This window comes from Crocuta crocuta, unplaced genomic scaffold (genome assembly GCF_008692635.1).
Source record: "Crocuta crocuta isolate KB4526 unplaced genomic scaffold, BGI_CrCroc_1.0 scaffold229, whole genome shotgun sequence".
In the NCBI taxonomy this organism is placed as follows: Eukaryota; Metazoa; Chordata; class Mammalia; order Carnivora; family Hyaenidae; genus Crocuta; species Crocuta crocuta.
In genome coordinates, this window is record NW_027536464.1 from 4,096,488 (window position 1) to 4,109,937 (window position 13,450).

At 53.3% G+C, this 13,450-nt stretch overlaps 1 protein-coding gene across 4 annotated transcripts; it reads left to right on the forward strand.

Annotated features, from left to right (window-relative positions):
* Positions 1-6: 6 nt before the first annotated feature.
* Positions 7-5,667, forward strand: CTDSP1 (CTD small phosphatase 1). 4 transcript variants are annotated; one of them, XM_077748604.1, is made up of 7 exons: positions 7-100; positions 1,468-1,616; positions 2,126-2,230; positions 2,339-2,395; positions 3,013-3,105; positions 3,233-3,418; positions 3,964-5,667. In XM_077748604.1, exons 1-7 carry the CDS (start codon positions 34-36, stop codon positions 4,090-4,092), a joined length of 786 nt encoding a protein of 261 aa, XP_077604730.1. In that variant the 5' UTR covers positions 7-33; the 3' UTR covers positions 4,093-5,667. The 4 variants fall into 4 exon arrangements, with proteins under 4 accessions (XP_077604730.1, XP_077604731.1, XP_077604732.1 ...); XM_077748605.1 differs by having other exon boundaries at positions 2,129-2,230; XM_077748606.1 differs by lacking the exon at positions 2,339-2,395.
* Positions 5,668-13,450: the final 7,783 nt, after the last annotated feature.

Sequence of the window (13,450 nt, forward strand, 5' to 3'; positions counted from 1 at the left end):
AGAGCCAGGCCGGAGCGGAGCGCGCCCGGCCCCATGGACAGCTCGGCCGTCATTACTCAGATCACCAAGGAGGAGGCGCGGGGCCCGCTACGGGGCAAAGGTACTGGGGCCGCGCGGAGGGGGCTGCAGCCGGGCGCCGCGGAAGGGGAGGAGAAGGAGGCCGAGAGCCCNGAGCTCCTAACCCGAGAGGGAGCGGGGAAAGAATTTGAACTAGCCGAGGCTCAGAGACGCGGGGCGGGGCCTGGAGCCACTGGGGCGCCCCCGAGTGCTCGAGGTGGAGAAACTGAGGCAGAGGTAGAGAGTGGGTTCCTTCCTGGTCTCCTGGGCTGGCAAAGCGTGTTGCCCGACAGTCGCCCCCTCCCCCCCATTGGCGCCAATGAAGCTTGGGAGATGGGGGGGTTGAAGAGGGCGCCTTCAGGCCACCCGCTGAGGCTCCGCCCCGGGCCGCGATCTGGTCGGGTCGCCGGAGGGGGCGCCGAGGTGACAGCGGGCTCAGGAGGGTTGGAGGGATCTCCCGCCAATACACAGCTACGATCCCAACAAACTTCCGCGTCACGCGTGGAAGCACTGAGCCTCTCAGAGGCGCAGAGTGGGGCAGCCACTTCTAAGGGTCGCTAGCGCGCCCGCGGGGTGTCCCGAGCGTCGGGCGGGACACAAGGCGCCCGGGCTGCAGGCCCTTTGGCGCCGGGCCTGTGCACACACGCACCGACCCGGTAAGCCGTGCCGCCCGCCTCGGTCAGGTGCCCAGGGGCTGGAGGGTCTGGGCTGGGGGTCTGTCCCTCCCTGTACGGTGTTGACCTCAGAGGCTAGGAAGTTCCTCCAGACCTGCCCAGCTCTGGCCAGGTCCTAGCTCCGTCGGAAGGCAGGGGGCCCGGTAGAGGGGTGGTGGAGGGTGGGCCAGTCAATCAAGCAGCGGATGCCCAGCTCTAGGTCGGAGGTCTGGGCGGGGCGAGGGCGGAGGAGGCGGGCCGGCAGATGGCTGCGGGACACTGGTTCCAGCCAGGCTCCCACTCCCAGCCTCTGGGCCCAGCCTTAGTGAGGACTTTGGACCCACGTGGGCGGAAAGGATGGGAGGAGGGCGAGAGCTTACCGCAGGGCCCCAGGCCCCAGCCTTCCTTGGTTAGGGGCCGATGGAACGGGGGCTGCTCAGGTAAGGTGGGTGTCAGGAAGCACCCCCAGTGGGGCTGATCCCCCAGTAATGATGAAGGCCGGGAGAAAAAGAGAAATCACTCTCCGTCGGCCCCTCCAGCCAGCCCACTTCCTAATGAGGGTTACTTTGTGCCCACACTAGGAGGACTTCTGGGTGCTACGGGGTGACAGGAGGGTGACTAGAGGGCCACGTTAATGTGTCTCCTTCAATGAGGGGGGCGTGGCCAGACCCTCCCACCCAGGGGTTCGCACCTGGGTACCCACACCTGACTCTGCAGAATAGAGTGCACACCCCCACCTTGCGCCTCCCTGCTGCAGGTGACCAGAAGTCAGCAGCTTCTCAGAAGCCCCGGAGCCGGGGCATCCTCCATTCGCTCTTCTGCTGCGTCTGCCGGGAAGATGGGGACGCCCTGCCTGCCCACAGTGGGGCACCCCTGTTGGTGGAGGAGAACGGCGCTGTCCCCAAGGTGCGTGGTGGCCAGGTGGGAGCGGCAGGGCCACACCTGAGCTCAGCCTGGAGGATGTTTAGGGAAAGGGGCTTTTCATGACCCATCTGCAGGCCTTGGAAGGTATGGAAGAGGGTGGCGGGGGGGGGGGTGCCCCTGCCCACCAGGCCCACCCCCCTCCCGGGGGGGGTGCCCCTGCCCACCAGGCCCACCACCCTCCCTCCCAGGCCCCTCGCAGCCCGGCCCTGAATGGCCCAAGACTGCCACCCAAGTGAGGGCTCTTCAGCCAAGGGAACTCTGTAAAGAGGTGGGAGGCTTTCTCTACCTTGGTGTCCCAGGTGGGGAAGTGAGGTCCAGTGCCGGGCAGCCCGCCCCAGGCTAGTTGGCAGGAGCGAAGCTGGGAAGGGGGTGGTGTCTCCCAGCTTTCCCTGTGCCTCCCGAGGTAGAGGGCTGGGAGAGGCAAGACCTGCTTAGGAGAAATGACTGGGGTTTAAGAGAGGCGCCCTCAACTACCTCACCCGTCCCTGCAGCAGACCCCAGTCCAGTACCTGCTCCCAGAGGCCAAGGCCCAGGATGTGGACAAGATCTGTGTGGTCATCGACCTGGATGAGACCCTGGTGCACAGCTCTTTCAAGGTAGGCCCTGCCCAGCACCCTCAGCCCTGGGTCTCTGAGGGGCCCTGCCCTGGACTGGGGGAGGGGCTCTGCGGGCCCCGCCCCAGCAGTTCCTTTTCCCCCCCACAGCCAGTGAACAACGCAGACTTCATCATCCCTGTGGAGATTGATGGGGTGGTCCACCAGGTGAGGGGCTGGGTGTGGGGGGGAGGTGGGGGGCTTGGCATCTGCCTTCCAGACCCTAGGCTCCTCTCACCAATCCTGAAAACCCCAGGTGGGACTTCGATAGATGTGGAACGTTAAGGCCCCAGAGGGTGTGAGACTTGGCGGAGGGAGGTTGGTCGCACAGACCCTAAGGGACCTGGCCCAACTCCAAGGCCAGCAGGGAGTGGGGTTCCTCCTCGGCTCCCCCTTGCCCCACCTTGCCCGGGACCCAGTTCAAGTAATTCAGGATAGGTTGTGTGTTGTCCAGCCTGTTCTCCATTACTTGGCTCGGGGGTCGGTGCCCTGCAGCCTTGGGGTGAGGGGGCTGCCCCCAGGCTCCTACATTTGGCTGAGGCCGTAGTGGGGGAAGGACTGGGAATTAGGACTTGAAGCTAGAAGTTGGGGGTTCGTTTTGATCCTCTTCTGGAAGGATAGTCAGAGTGGCTGGCTGGCCAAGTGGAGCCCGCAGACCCTGGGACCAGCCTCCCTGCTGTGCTCCTCTGCTCTTCCTTCTGCTCCCTCCCAGCCCTCAGCCACCCCACCCCTCCTCACCCCACCCCCAGGCAGCCCTGCAGTCCCCTTACTGGCCCGCCCCCTAGGTCTACGTGCTGAAGCGGCCCCATGTGGATGAGTTCCTGCAGCGAATGGGCGAGCTCTTTGAGTGTGTGCTGTTCACCGCCAGCCTCGCCAAGGTGAGTCCTCCCCACCCTCTGAAGAGCTCCTGGGACCACCCGCTTCCCATTGGCCTCCAGCCTGCAGCTGGATTGACCTCTGGGTCACTCACCGGTGGCCCCGGGTGACCCATCTTCTGCTCCATAGTACGCAGACCCAGTAGCTGATCTGCTGGACAAGTGGGGGGCCTTCCGGGCACGGCTGTTTCGTGAGTCCTGCGTCTTCCACCGAGGCAATTACGTGAAGGACCTGAGTCGGCTGGGCCGAGACCTGCGGCGGGTGCTCATCCTAGACAACTCGCCCGCCTCCTACGTCTTCCATCCAGACAACGCCGTGAGTACCACGCAGGACCGGGTTGGGGGCCGAGAGCCAAGAAAAGGGTCAGCCGTCAGGACCACCGGGGGCCTCCCCATTCCCATGCTGGGTGCTGTCCAGGGCCTGGGGCCTTCCCAGTCCTCCTTCCTGCCCTCGGTGACCTATGCCGGCCACCCGCTCACTTCATCCACCCACTGCCACGGCCCGTAGTGATCATTCAGTCCGTTTGCTTATGTGAAGAGGGGTGCCCAGCTGGGGCTGAGGGCCCTGCCACACACTGGAGCAGTTTCACGCTGCTGGCTGTGACCTGTGAGTGGGTCACAGAAATGATGTAGTGACTCCTAGTTGGGATTTTTAAAAAACAAAATAGAACAGAAAACATTGGAGTGTTTTGCAAAGAGTAAGGTGAAGTACCATTTCGTGAGACTTTCATTGCATACGTAGATGTGATTTACTCTGAGTGCTGTCAGAAGTGTTTGAAAACTGCAGGTAAGGGGCTTCTGGGTGGACATCGTGTGCCCAGAGCCCCCGCCCCCCTCACTGCCCCTCATCCATCTGCCCAGGTCCCAGTGGCTTCCTGGTTTGACAACATGAGTGACACAGAGCTCCACGACCTCCTGCCCTTCTTCGAGCAGCTCAGCCGCGTGGATGACGTGTACTCAGTGCTCAGGCAGCCGAGGCCCGGCAGCTAGTGAGGCGCCCTGGGGCCAGGACCTGCCCCTGACCAGCGCCCACATCCCTCACACATGGACTCTTCCTTAAGAAAACCTAGCAGCCACTGCTGCCACCTCAGAGTCATGGGGAAGTGGGCCCTCCCCACCTGCCTGGCCAGGCTGTGAAAGGGGCAGCAGGCTGCACCAAGGGCGATGAGCCCCTGGGTCCCTGTGTCAGTGCCTTAGAACCTCCTCCTCCTTCTTGGGGGATCTGTGGGGCCCTGCGTGCAGCTCCCCCTTTCTCTCTCTCTCTCTCTGCTGCCATGTTTCTCTGCTGCCAAATTGGGCCCCTTGGCCCTTTCTGGTTCTGCTTGGTGGGGGGGGGGCAGGGTTCTTGCTGCCCCATGCCTTGGGCCCCCCAGCCTGGGAACGGTGGACACCAAGTGCCTTGCATAGAGCCCTTTTCCCTGCCCTATTTCCCAGGGGCCACGGTCAGGTCAGCTCTTGCCTGGAACGGTCTCCGGATGGCTGCAGTCGAGCCTGGTGGGAGAGGAACCAGTCTCCCCACCTCCTCCCTTGGGACTGATTAAGACCCCCACCAATCTCTGCCTAGGAGAGCAGGGAGGGAAGATCTGTTACGACTTGTGAAGGGAGCAGGGAGTGTGTCCAGGACCCCAGAGTCCAGCTGCTCTAGGCTCAGCAGCAGGGGAAGGCCGCCCTCCACGCCAAGACCTGACCCCTCACACCTGCCTTGACCACCCCAAGGCCCTGGGGCTTGGCTCCCCAGCTCCTAGTGTGGGGGCATAGGCAAGACCCCTTTGTGGTGCATATAAATATGTATATGTGTATATAGAGTTTTAGGGGAAGGGGAGAGGGAAGGGCTGGGGTAGAGACACCCCTCCTTTGCCCCTTTCCTGGACCCATAAATTGGGGGGGAGGGAGGGAAAGGATTTTTACATTTTTTAAACTGCTATTTTCTGAATGGAACAGGTTGGGCCAAGAGGTCCCAAGCCCTGTCTTCTGTCCCTCACACTCTCTTTGCTCCAGTTATTCATTCAAAACACATTAGCACCTTCTCTGTGCCCAGCTCTGTGCTAGGCCCACCAGCTGAGTGTGTGGGGGTCTCCGCTTAATCAGTGCCTCCTCCACCCACTCCATACTTCACCGGTGCCTTTAGGGGAGCTGTAGGAGGTGGGACCCTTGTTGTGGGGTTTGGGGGTCTCCACGAAGCCTGGCCAAGCTGTCCCCCCTCACAAGTGCCAACCCATCCCCTATCACCCCAGCCTCACCCCCTCCTGGCTGGGGGCAGCTGCCAGGACATCCTGACTTTCAGCTCTGACTTCTTTATCTGGAACCCCTACCCCCCAATGCTGAGTCTGGAGGTCAAGGACTTGAGCTCTCCCCAAGGCCTAACGGTTAAGGGGACCCACATAGCAGTGCCAAGGGGGGTGTCAAGTGGAGAGGTTCTTGCCCCTTCTCCCCCCCCCGCCCCAGGAACTGGGGGTGGGAGGGAGGACAAGGTTGGCCTGAATCGGATGACCTTCCCATTTAAGTGCCTTCTCTGACTGAAAGCCCCACAATATGACAAGAACTAAACTGAACACCAGACCCCTATCCCGCCTCTGTGGTCTTTGGGGGGACGTTGAAGCGGGGAGTGGTTGTGTCCCGCGAAGCCACACTCTCTTCAGTAAATCTTCTGGCGGTGGAGTGGGTGGAGGGAGGGGCTGCCCTAGGTTTCGGACTTCAAGAGTTCAAGTGCGAGGTTAGCGCACAGCTGTGGGCGGGTCCGAGCGCTTCGCTGTCCTGTTTAATTATTCTACCTCTCTTAGTCTCTGTTACCTGACCTGCATAATGGAGAAATGCCCTCTTAACAAGTTGGTTAAATGCCTGCACGAGGAGAACTCGACAGTATTAGCTGCAAAGCTGAGCAGCGTCCTTAGGGGAGGCCTCTGGAAGGTATTTGGAGGCGGGAGGGGTGTGGTCTCCGTTCCGGGGCAGATGGGAGGGACTCCTGAGGCCTCAGAGCCGGGGGCGGGGCGAGTTGCTGGTAAGCCAAGTTCATCTCCGAGCCGAAGAACTTTGGCCTTGGCTGAGACGGGCCTCCGAGGCGTCGGGAGGGGCGAGCGGGCGGAGGCGTTAAGGTCTCTGGGGAGACGGTGGGCCCGGCGCTCTCAGACCTCCGCCCCGCCTTACCCCTCCCGCCCCTCGGCGGCTTCTCAGCACCTACTAGCCGCGCCCTTGCACGAGCCTCCGGCCCACTTCCTGCCTCCGCCCCTCCGGCCCTGGCAGCACTTCCTCTGCAAAACTGGGCAGCCCCAGGCCCTGGCAGGAAGTGCCCTCCCGACCCGCCCTCTCCTGCTTCCCACGGCGGCCACTAGAGGCCTCTCTGGCCTCGCGGACGCCAGCCTGCCCCCTCCCTCACCCTGGGGGCTGGAAGGATCGGGGCCAGCATTATTTACCCGTCTCCTGGGGGTGGGGCAGCCTACCCCCCAACACACCAGACACTGGGGAGAAGGGAGATCTGCCCCCCCCAGCTCTGTCTACCCTATCCCCTCACCCCCTCATCCCCATACCTTGTGAATCCAGCCTCAAGTCGGCCTCCTCCAGCCCCAGATGCCCCGAAGTCTCAAGGGGACCTGCAGTGTGTGAGATAGCTCACCCCCATCTCTCTTCCCAGACAGCGAGGAAGAGAAGCCCACAGCTCCACCAGCTCCACCAGCTGCACTCGGAGCTGGAGCCCACTCTTGGCTGGGTAAATACCCAGCCCTCTCAGCCTTTGCCTTCCTCCTTCCTGGGGCACTGTTTGATTTCCTGCTCTCCCAGTAACCACTGGGTCCCCCACCCCCAAGATTTGCATCCCAGGGGCCCTGACACCCAGGGAGTCACCAAGGTTCCCAGCTTTGAATAAGACCACAGTTAGCCTCTCCCCACCGCCACCACCTACACAGCTTCACCCACATAGAGTTCAACTCAACCACATGTATCCGCATTTCCAGTGTGCCCGGCACGCTGCCAGGGCCCAGGGACACCCCATGACTGGGCCATGCCTCTGCTCTCAAAGAACCCACACCCTAGTGCAGAGAAAGACACCTGAGCAGACGATCTAAAACCTGAAAGCCTGCAGATGCACCGAGAGAGAGAACACGCAAGGTGGGGAGCACAAGGGACACCTCACCCCACCTGGGGTGGCCTGGAAAATGCTTCCTGCTGGCTTGTGCCTCCGAGGATTTTGAGAAGGAGGAGAAGTTCAAGTAAAGGTGGCCTCAGCAAGGAGGTGCAACCCTGGAAGGAAGCAGAAGCCTCAGAGGCCTGCCGTGGTAGAGAGTGTGGGAAATGACCATTCAGAATGGCCCGCAAGGGAGGAAGGACAGGAAATGAAGCTGCAGAAGGCAGGAGAGGCCAGATACTGCAGCTCTTTGGGCAGTCCAAGGGGGTGGCCTTCTTCCTGCACGCAGTGGGGGTCATTGAGGAACACTGAACAGGAGGGCACAGTGCTCAAAGCCAGTCGCTGTAGTTTGGAACCTAAACCAGGGGTACAGGGACAGGAGACCAGACGAAGAGGCCACACCCCATGGAGGGTGGAAGCCTGAATTGAGGCAGAGGCGGAGAAAAGCCAGAAAAGGATAGAAGGGATGGATGTGAGAGAAGAGATAAATGGTGGGGAAGCTATGGCTGGCTGGCTTTGGGGGTGGGGACAGGGATGGCCGGGAGAGAGCAAGACTTGGGAGATGCCAGCTGTGAAAAGGTATCTAATGAGCCTGGTATGGGCAGATATTCACTATTTGCTTGTTACACACACAGGAGCAGAGGGTGTAGGAGAACAGGCACCCGATAAAACGCTGCTGGCAGGGGTGTGAGCTGATACAACCCTTTTAGAGAGTGATTTGACTATCATAATTATGTTTTTAATGTTTTATTTATTTTTGAGAGACAGAGCACAAGATAGGGAGTAGCAGAGAGGGGGGTGGGGAGGACAGAGGATCTGAAGCGGGCTCCTCACTGACAGCGGAGAACTCCATGAGGGGCTCGAACTCACAAACCATGAGATCATGACCTGCACCAAAGTCGGTTGCTCAACCAATTGAGCCACCCTGGCACCCCTTAAAATTATTTTTTAAATGCAGATACTCTTTGATCCAGTAATTCCACTTTTAGGAATTTATGCTATATGTAAAATGTATGGATATATAGCCTTGTGTGTATAAGGGTGTTAATTACATCCTTGTTTGCAATAGCAAAATACTTGAAATAACCTAAGTGTCCATCAGTGCAGGACTGGTTAAATATTGCTTTATCTATAGCAGAACACCATGCAGTCTTAAAAAACAATAAGTTGGAACTATTCAAGCAGATATAGGATGACCTCAACGACAGACAGCCGGTCAATAAAACAAGAGTTCTAACAATGGTGATGGTGTATTCCCACAAAGGAGAAATATAAAATGACACAAACATATACGTACTTTCTTGCACTTTCTTTCACTCCGGTCAGGTACACAAGAAATGAGAGCTGTTGCCAGGCCTGGGGAGCAGTGCTGGGGGACTGAATGGAAGTCATCTAAGATAGGTTGGACACAGTTTATTATACATCTAACTCAAATTATTATTTTTTTAACGTTTTATTTATTTCTGAGAGAGAGCATGAGCAGGGGAGAGTCAGAGAGAGAGGGAGACACAGAATCTGAAGCAGGCTCCAGGCTCTGAACTATCAGCATACAGCCCGATGCGGGGCTCAAACCCACGAACCGTGAGATCATGACCTGAGCCGAAGTCGGACACTTAACCGACTGGGCCACCTAGGCGCCCCAACTCGAATTATTTTACCAGGTATATTTATTAATTTTTTGAAAATAAATCCGTTTAGGGGCTCCTGGGTGGCCCAGTGGGTTAAGTGTCCAATTTTGACTCAGGTCAAGATCTCACGGTTGGTGAGTTCGACCCACACATCGGGCTCTCGGCTCTCAGTGCAGACGCTGCTTGGAATCCTGTCTCTCTCTCTCTCTCTCTCTCTCTCTCTCTCTCTCTCTCTCTCTCTGCCCCTCCCCCACTCACGGAAGCTCTCTCTCAAAAGTAAACTTTAAAAAAATTTAAAATTCGGAAAAAAGGTGGGCAAAAAATTAAAAAATCAAAATCAGTTTAAAACTTAAAACACAGCTTCCTAAATATCATACCAAAGCTAGAAATCATAAATTCCATTTCTTCCTTCAACATTCATTGCATGCCTACCACCAACCAAGCACTAGGGTTCAGCAGTGAGCGAAACAGACACTGTGGGCAAATCGAATGTTAAAAAAGTAATTACAGAATGAATATTCTAAAAGAAGAAGTAAAAGGACACCTGGGTGGCTCAGTCCGTTGAGCGTCCAACTTTCGATTTCAGCTCAGGATCCAGGGTTGTAGGACTGAGCCCTCCCAACGCTGAGTGTAGAGATTCCTCAGGATTCTCTCTCTCCCTCTGCCCCTCTCCCCCCCACCCAAAATAATAGTAATAATAATAAAAGAAATAAAGAGTGGTAAGTAAAGAATTAAAAATTTCTGTGTTTCTAATACCAAACCCTCACCCCAAGATGACTTCTCATTGTGAAGGGGAGAATGTGCCTTTACAGTGTAGGTATCTGGCAGTCACTATCGTAACCAAGGGATCAAACTTCACACCACTCACGCTAGGACCACGTGACATTTTATACCTCCTAATGCCACTCAATGTGAAACAGCCACACCTTTGCCCGTGCTACTCAAAGTGAGGTCTGTGGACCTGCTTGGCAACATCACCAAGGATCCTGTTAGGGATTCAGAGTCTAGGGTCCTAGACCTATTGAATCAGAATCTGCACTTTAAATAGATTCCCAGGTGATTCGTATAATAATAGAGTTTAAAAAGCACTGACCTTTTTCAAGCATCCTTGAAAAGAGAGTTTAACCAGAACCCAATCGAGACTTCAGATGTACTTGTGGTTTGTGAGAAATACTGGGGGAAGAGGAACAAATTAAATAATACACAGAGAAAGACTCAGACAAATCCACAATGTGAACACACAACAGGACATCTGCCCTTGACTCAGGTAGGTCAATATCAAACAAAATATATTGGAAGACTATTCTTTACAAAATAATGAAAAGTCGTAACACTCAAAGGAAATTCATGATCTTAATTTGATCATGAGTCAGTAAAACGAGCTCTTAGAGTCCTCTTGGGGACAAGTAGTGAAATTTTTAACTATGGACTAGATAGAAGATGTTAGAAATTATTCTCAGATGTGAAAACCATATTGCAGTTATGGAGAATGTCCTCATTCTTAGGATATGTGTGATAAATATTTTGGGCTCAAGTATCATGATATCTACAAATTACTTCCAAGTATAATCACTTCCATTAATTTTTAAAAATTTTTTATAATTTATTTCTTTTTGAGACAGAGACAGAACATGAGCGGGGTGGGGCAGAGAGAGAGGAAGGCACAGAATCTGAAACTGGCTCCAGGCTCTTAGCTGTCCGCACAGAACCTGATGTGGGGCTCGAACCCACAAACCATGATATTATGAGCCGAAGTCGGACATTTAACCGACTGAGCCACCCAGGCGCCCCACTTCCATTAATTCTTGAATCCATGTTTATTATTATACTGTTGTAATATTATTTATGCTTTTCTATTTGTTTAACATTTGCCATAATAAAGAAATTGGATTTTTTTTTTTTTTAAGGGGCGTCTGTGTGCCTCAGTCGGTTAAGCATCCAACTTCGGCTCATGTTTGAGCCCAGCAACGGGCTCTGTGCTGACAGATCAGAGCCTGGAGCCTGCTTCCAATTCTGTGTCTCCCTCTTTCTCTGCCTCACCCCCACTCGTGCTCTGTCTCTCTCAAAAATAAAATAAAATAATTTTTTAAATAAAAAACCCCACATGTTCTCCCAAGAGGAACCCTTGTGCATTGTTGGCAGGAATGTAAACTGGTATAGTCATTGTAGAAACCAGTAGAGGATCCTCAAAAAAATTAAACATTGAACTACCCTATGACCCAGTGATCGCGCTACTTTGTGGATTTACCCAAAGAATATGAAAACACCAATTCAAAGGGACCCCCATGTTTATTGCAGCATTATTTACAATAGCCAAATTACGGAAGCAACCTAAGTGTCCATTGACAGATGAATGGGTAAAGAAGATGTGGTGTATATATATATTCAATGGAATGCTATTCATCCATAGAAAGAATGAAATCTTGCCATTTGCAGCAACATGGATGGAGTTAGAAAGGATAAATGTGAAGTAAGCCAGTCAGAGAAAGACAAATACCATATGATTTCACTCACATGTTGAATTTAAGAAACAAAACAAATGAACAAAAGAAAAAAAAAAAAAAGACAAACCAAGAAACAGACTCTTACCTGTAAGGAACAAGCTGATGATTACCAGAGGAGAGGTGGGTGGGGTGATGGGTGAAATGGGTGAAGGGGAGTAAGAGCACACATCTTGTTGAGCACTGAGTAATGTATAGAATTGTTGAATCACCGTATTATACACCTGAAACTAATATAACACTGTATGTTAACTACACTGGAATTAAAATTAAAAACAACAAAAAAAAAGCAAAACAGGGGCACCTGGGTGGGTCAGTCGGTTGAGCGACCAACTTGGGCTCAGGTCATGATCTTGTGGTTCGTGAGTTCAAGCCCAGCGTCGGGCTCTGTGCTGACAGCTCAGAGCCAGGAGCCTGCTTTGGATTCTGTGTCTCCCTCTCTCTCTCTGCCCCTCACCTGCTCATGCTCTGTCTCTCAAAAATAAATAAACATTAAAAACATTTTTTTTAAAAAAACCAACCAAGCAAAACATATGTTCTCCCAAAAATCTTGAGGTTAAATTAAAAGGCAAGAAGTAAACTGGAGAAAAGTACAGCACTAATGACAGGCAGGTTGCCAAACTTAACACGTACATATAAACATCTGACTCAACAAATTAATTAAAAATTCACAAAAGAAGACATAGCCAATAGATATATTTTGAAATGGTCTATTTCGCTGGTAATCAAAGTAACATAAATCAATGCATACAATGCTTTTTCTCTTTGGCAATCAGAATGAAGAGATTTTCTTACAAAGCGGGAGCCCAGTGCTGGAAGAGGATGTGGAGAGAAAGGAACTCATCTGTGCTGCAGATGGTACTAGAAATTAATGTGACTTTTCTGGTGGCTGATTTGCCTGTTCTCATCTATGATCCAGCAATCCCAATTTTAAGGAAGAAATAATAAGGGATATAATCAAACGGCAAAGTCTTAGCAACAAGAATACTCACCACAGGATTCTTGGTAGTATCAAATAAATGGATGTCATTTGGAAGTTCAACAAAGAACTATTGGTTACATAAACTAAGCTATCCACCTCATGGACTGTTGTGAGACAATGAGAATGCAGTCATGGGGCGCCTGGGTGGCTCGCTAGGTTAAGCGTCCAACTTCGGCTCAGATCATGATCTTATAGTTAGTGGGTTTGAGCCCCACATCGGGCTCTATGTTGACAGCTCAGATTCTGGAGCCTGATTCTCTGCCTCTCCCCTGCTCTCTCTCTCTCTCAAAAAATAAACATTAAAAAATATATAAATGCAGTCATAAAATAACATATAACCTGTCACAGTAAGAAGAATAGATGGAAATACAGATACAAGTAGATGTTATATACATGCAGCGTACGCACACAACATATGGACTGAAAAATGGCTTGAAAGAACTACTCCAAAATAAATCACTGATTTATTTGTAGATTATTTTGTAGTGAAATTGTAAATGCGTTTTTCTTTCCTTTTCGCTTATCTGTACAATTGAATGAACATAGACTCCTTTTTATGCACAAGAGATGTTCTTTTAAAAACAAAGTAACCCCTCCCCCTCCAAAAAAAAGGTTTAAAAATATAAATAAGAAACAAAGCAGCACCTGTCATGTGTTTACTCCTCTTCCCAGACTGGGCATGAGCATACTCACACGTGCTCACACGTGCACAGGCGCACACACACAGACAGTAGGTTTCCAGAACTCGGGAAGGTGTGGTCAGGAGGAGGGGCCACCCTCACGCAGCCCGTTTCATCTCCAGAGGACCAGGTTCAGGAAGACCAGGAAATTTCCACAGGGGCCGAAGCAGGGGTGCAGCTGCCCGAGGTGCTGAGTTTGCAGGCAAAGCCAACTTCAGAACAAGACCCACACCTGACAGGGCTGCACTTCCTTCCAGTCCTCAAGGAGATGGGCCCCCTAGGATCAGGGGTCGGAAATCGAAGCCTTTGGCATCTGGGAGAAAGTGGCTGAGCAGAGTCCAAAGGCACTGGTTTATGGCCGATAATAAAAACTCCAGGTGGAGCCAGTGCCCTTGAACGGGGGTAGGGGGACAGGAAGAGCACCTGTGCCCCCCTCTGAG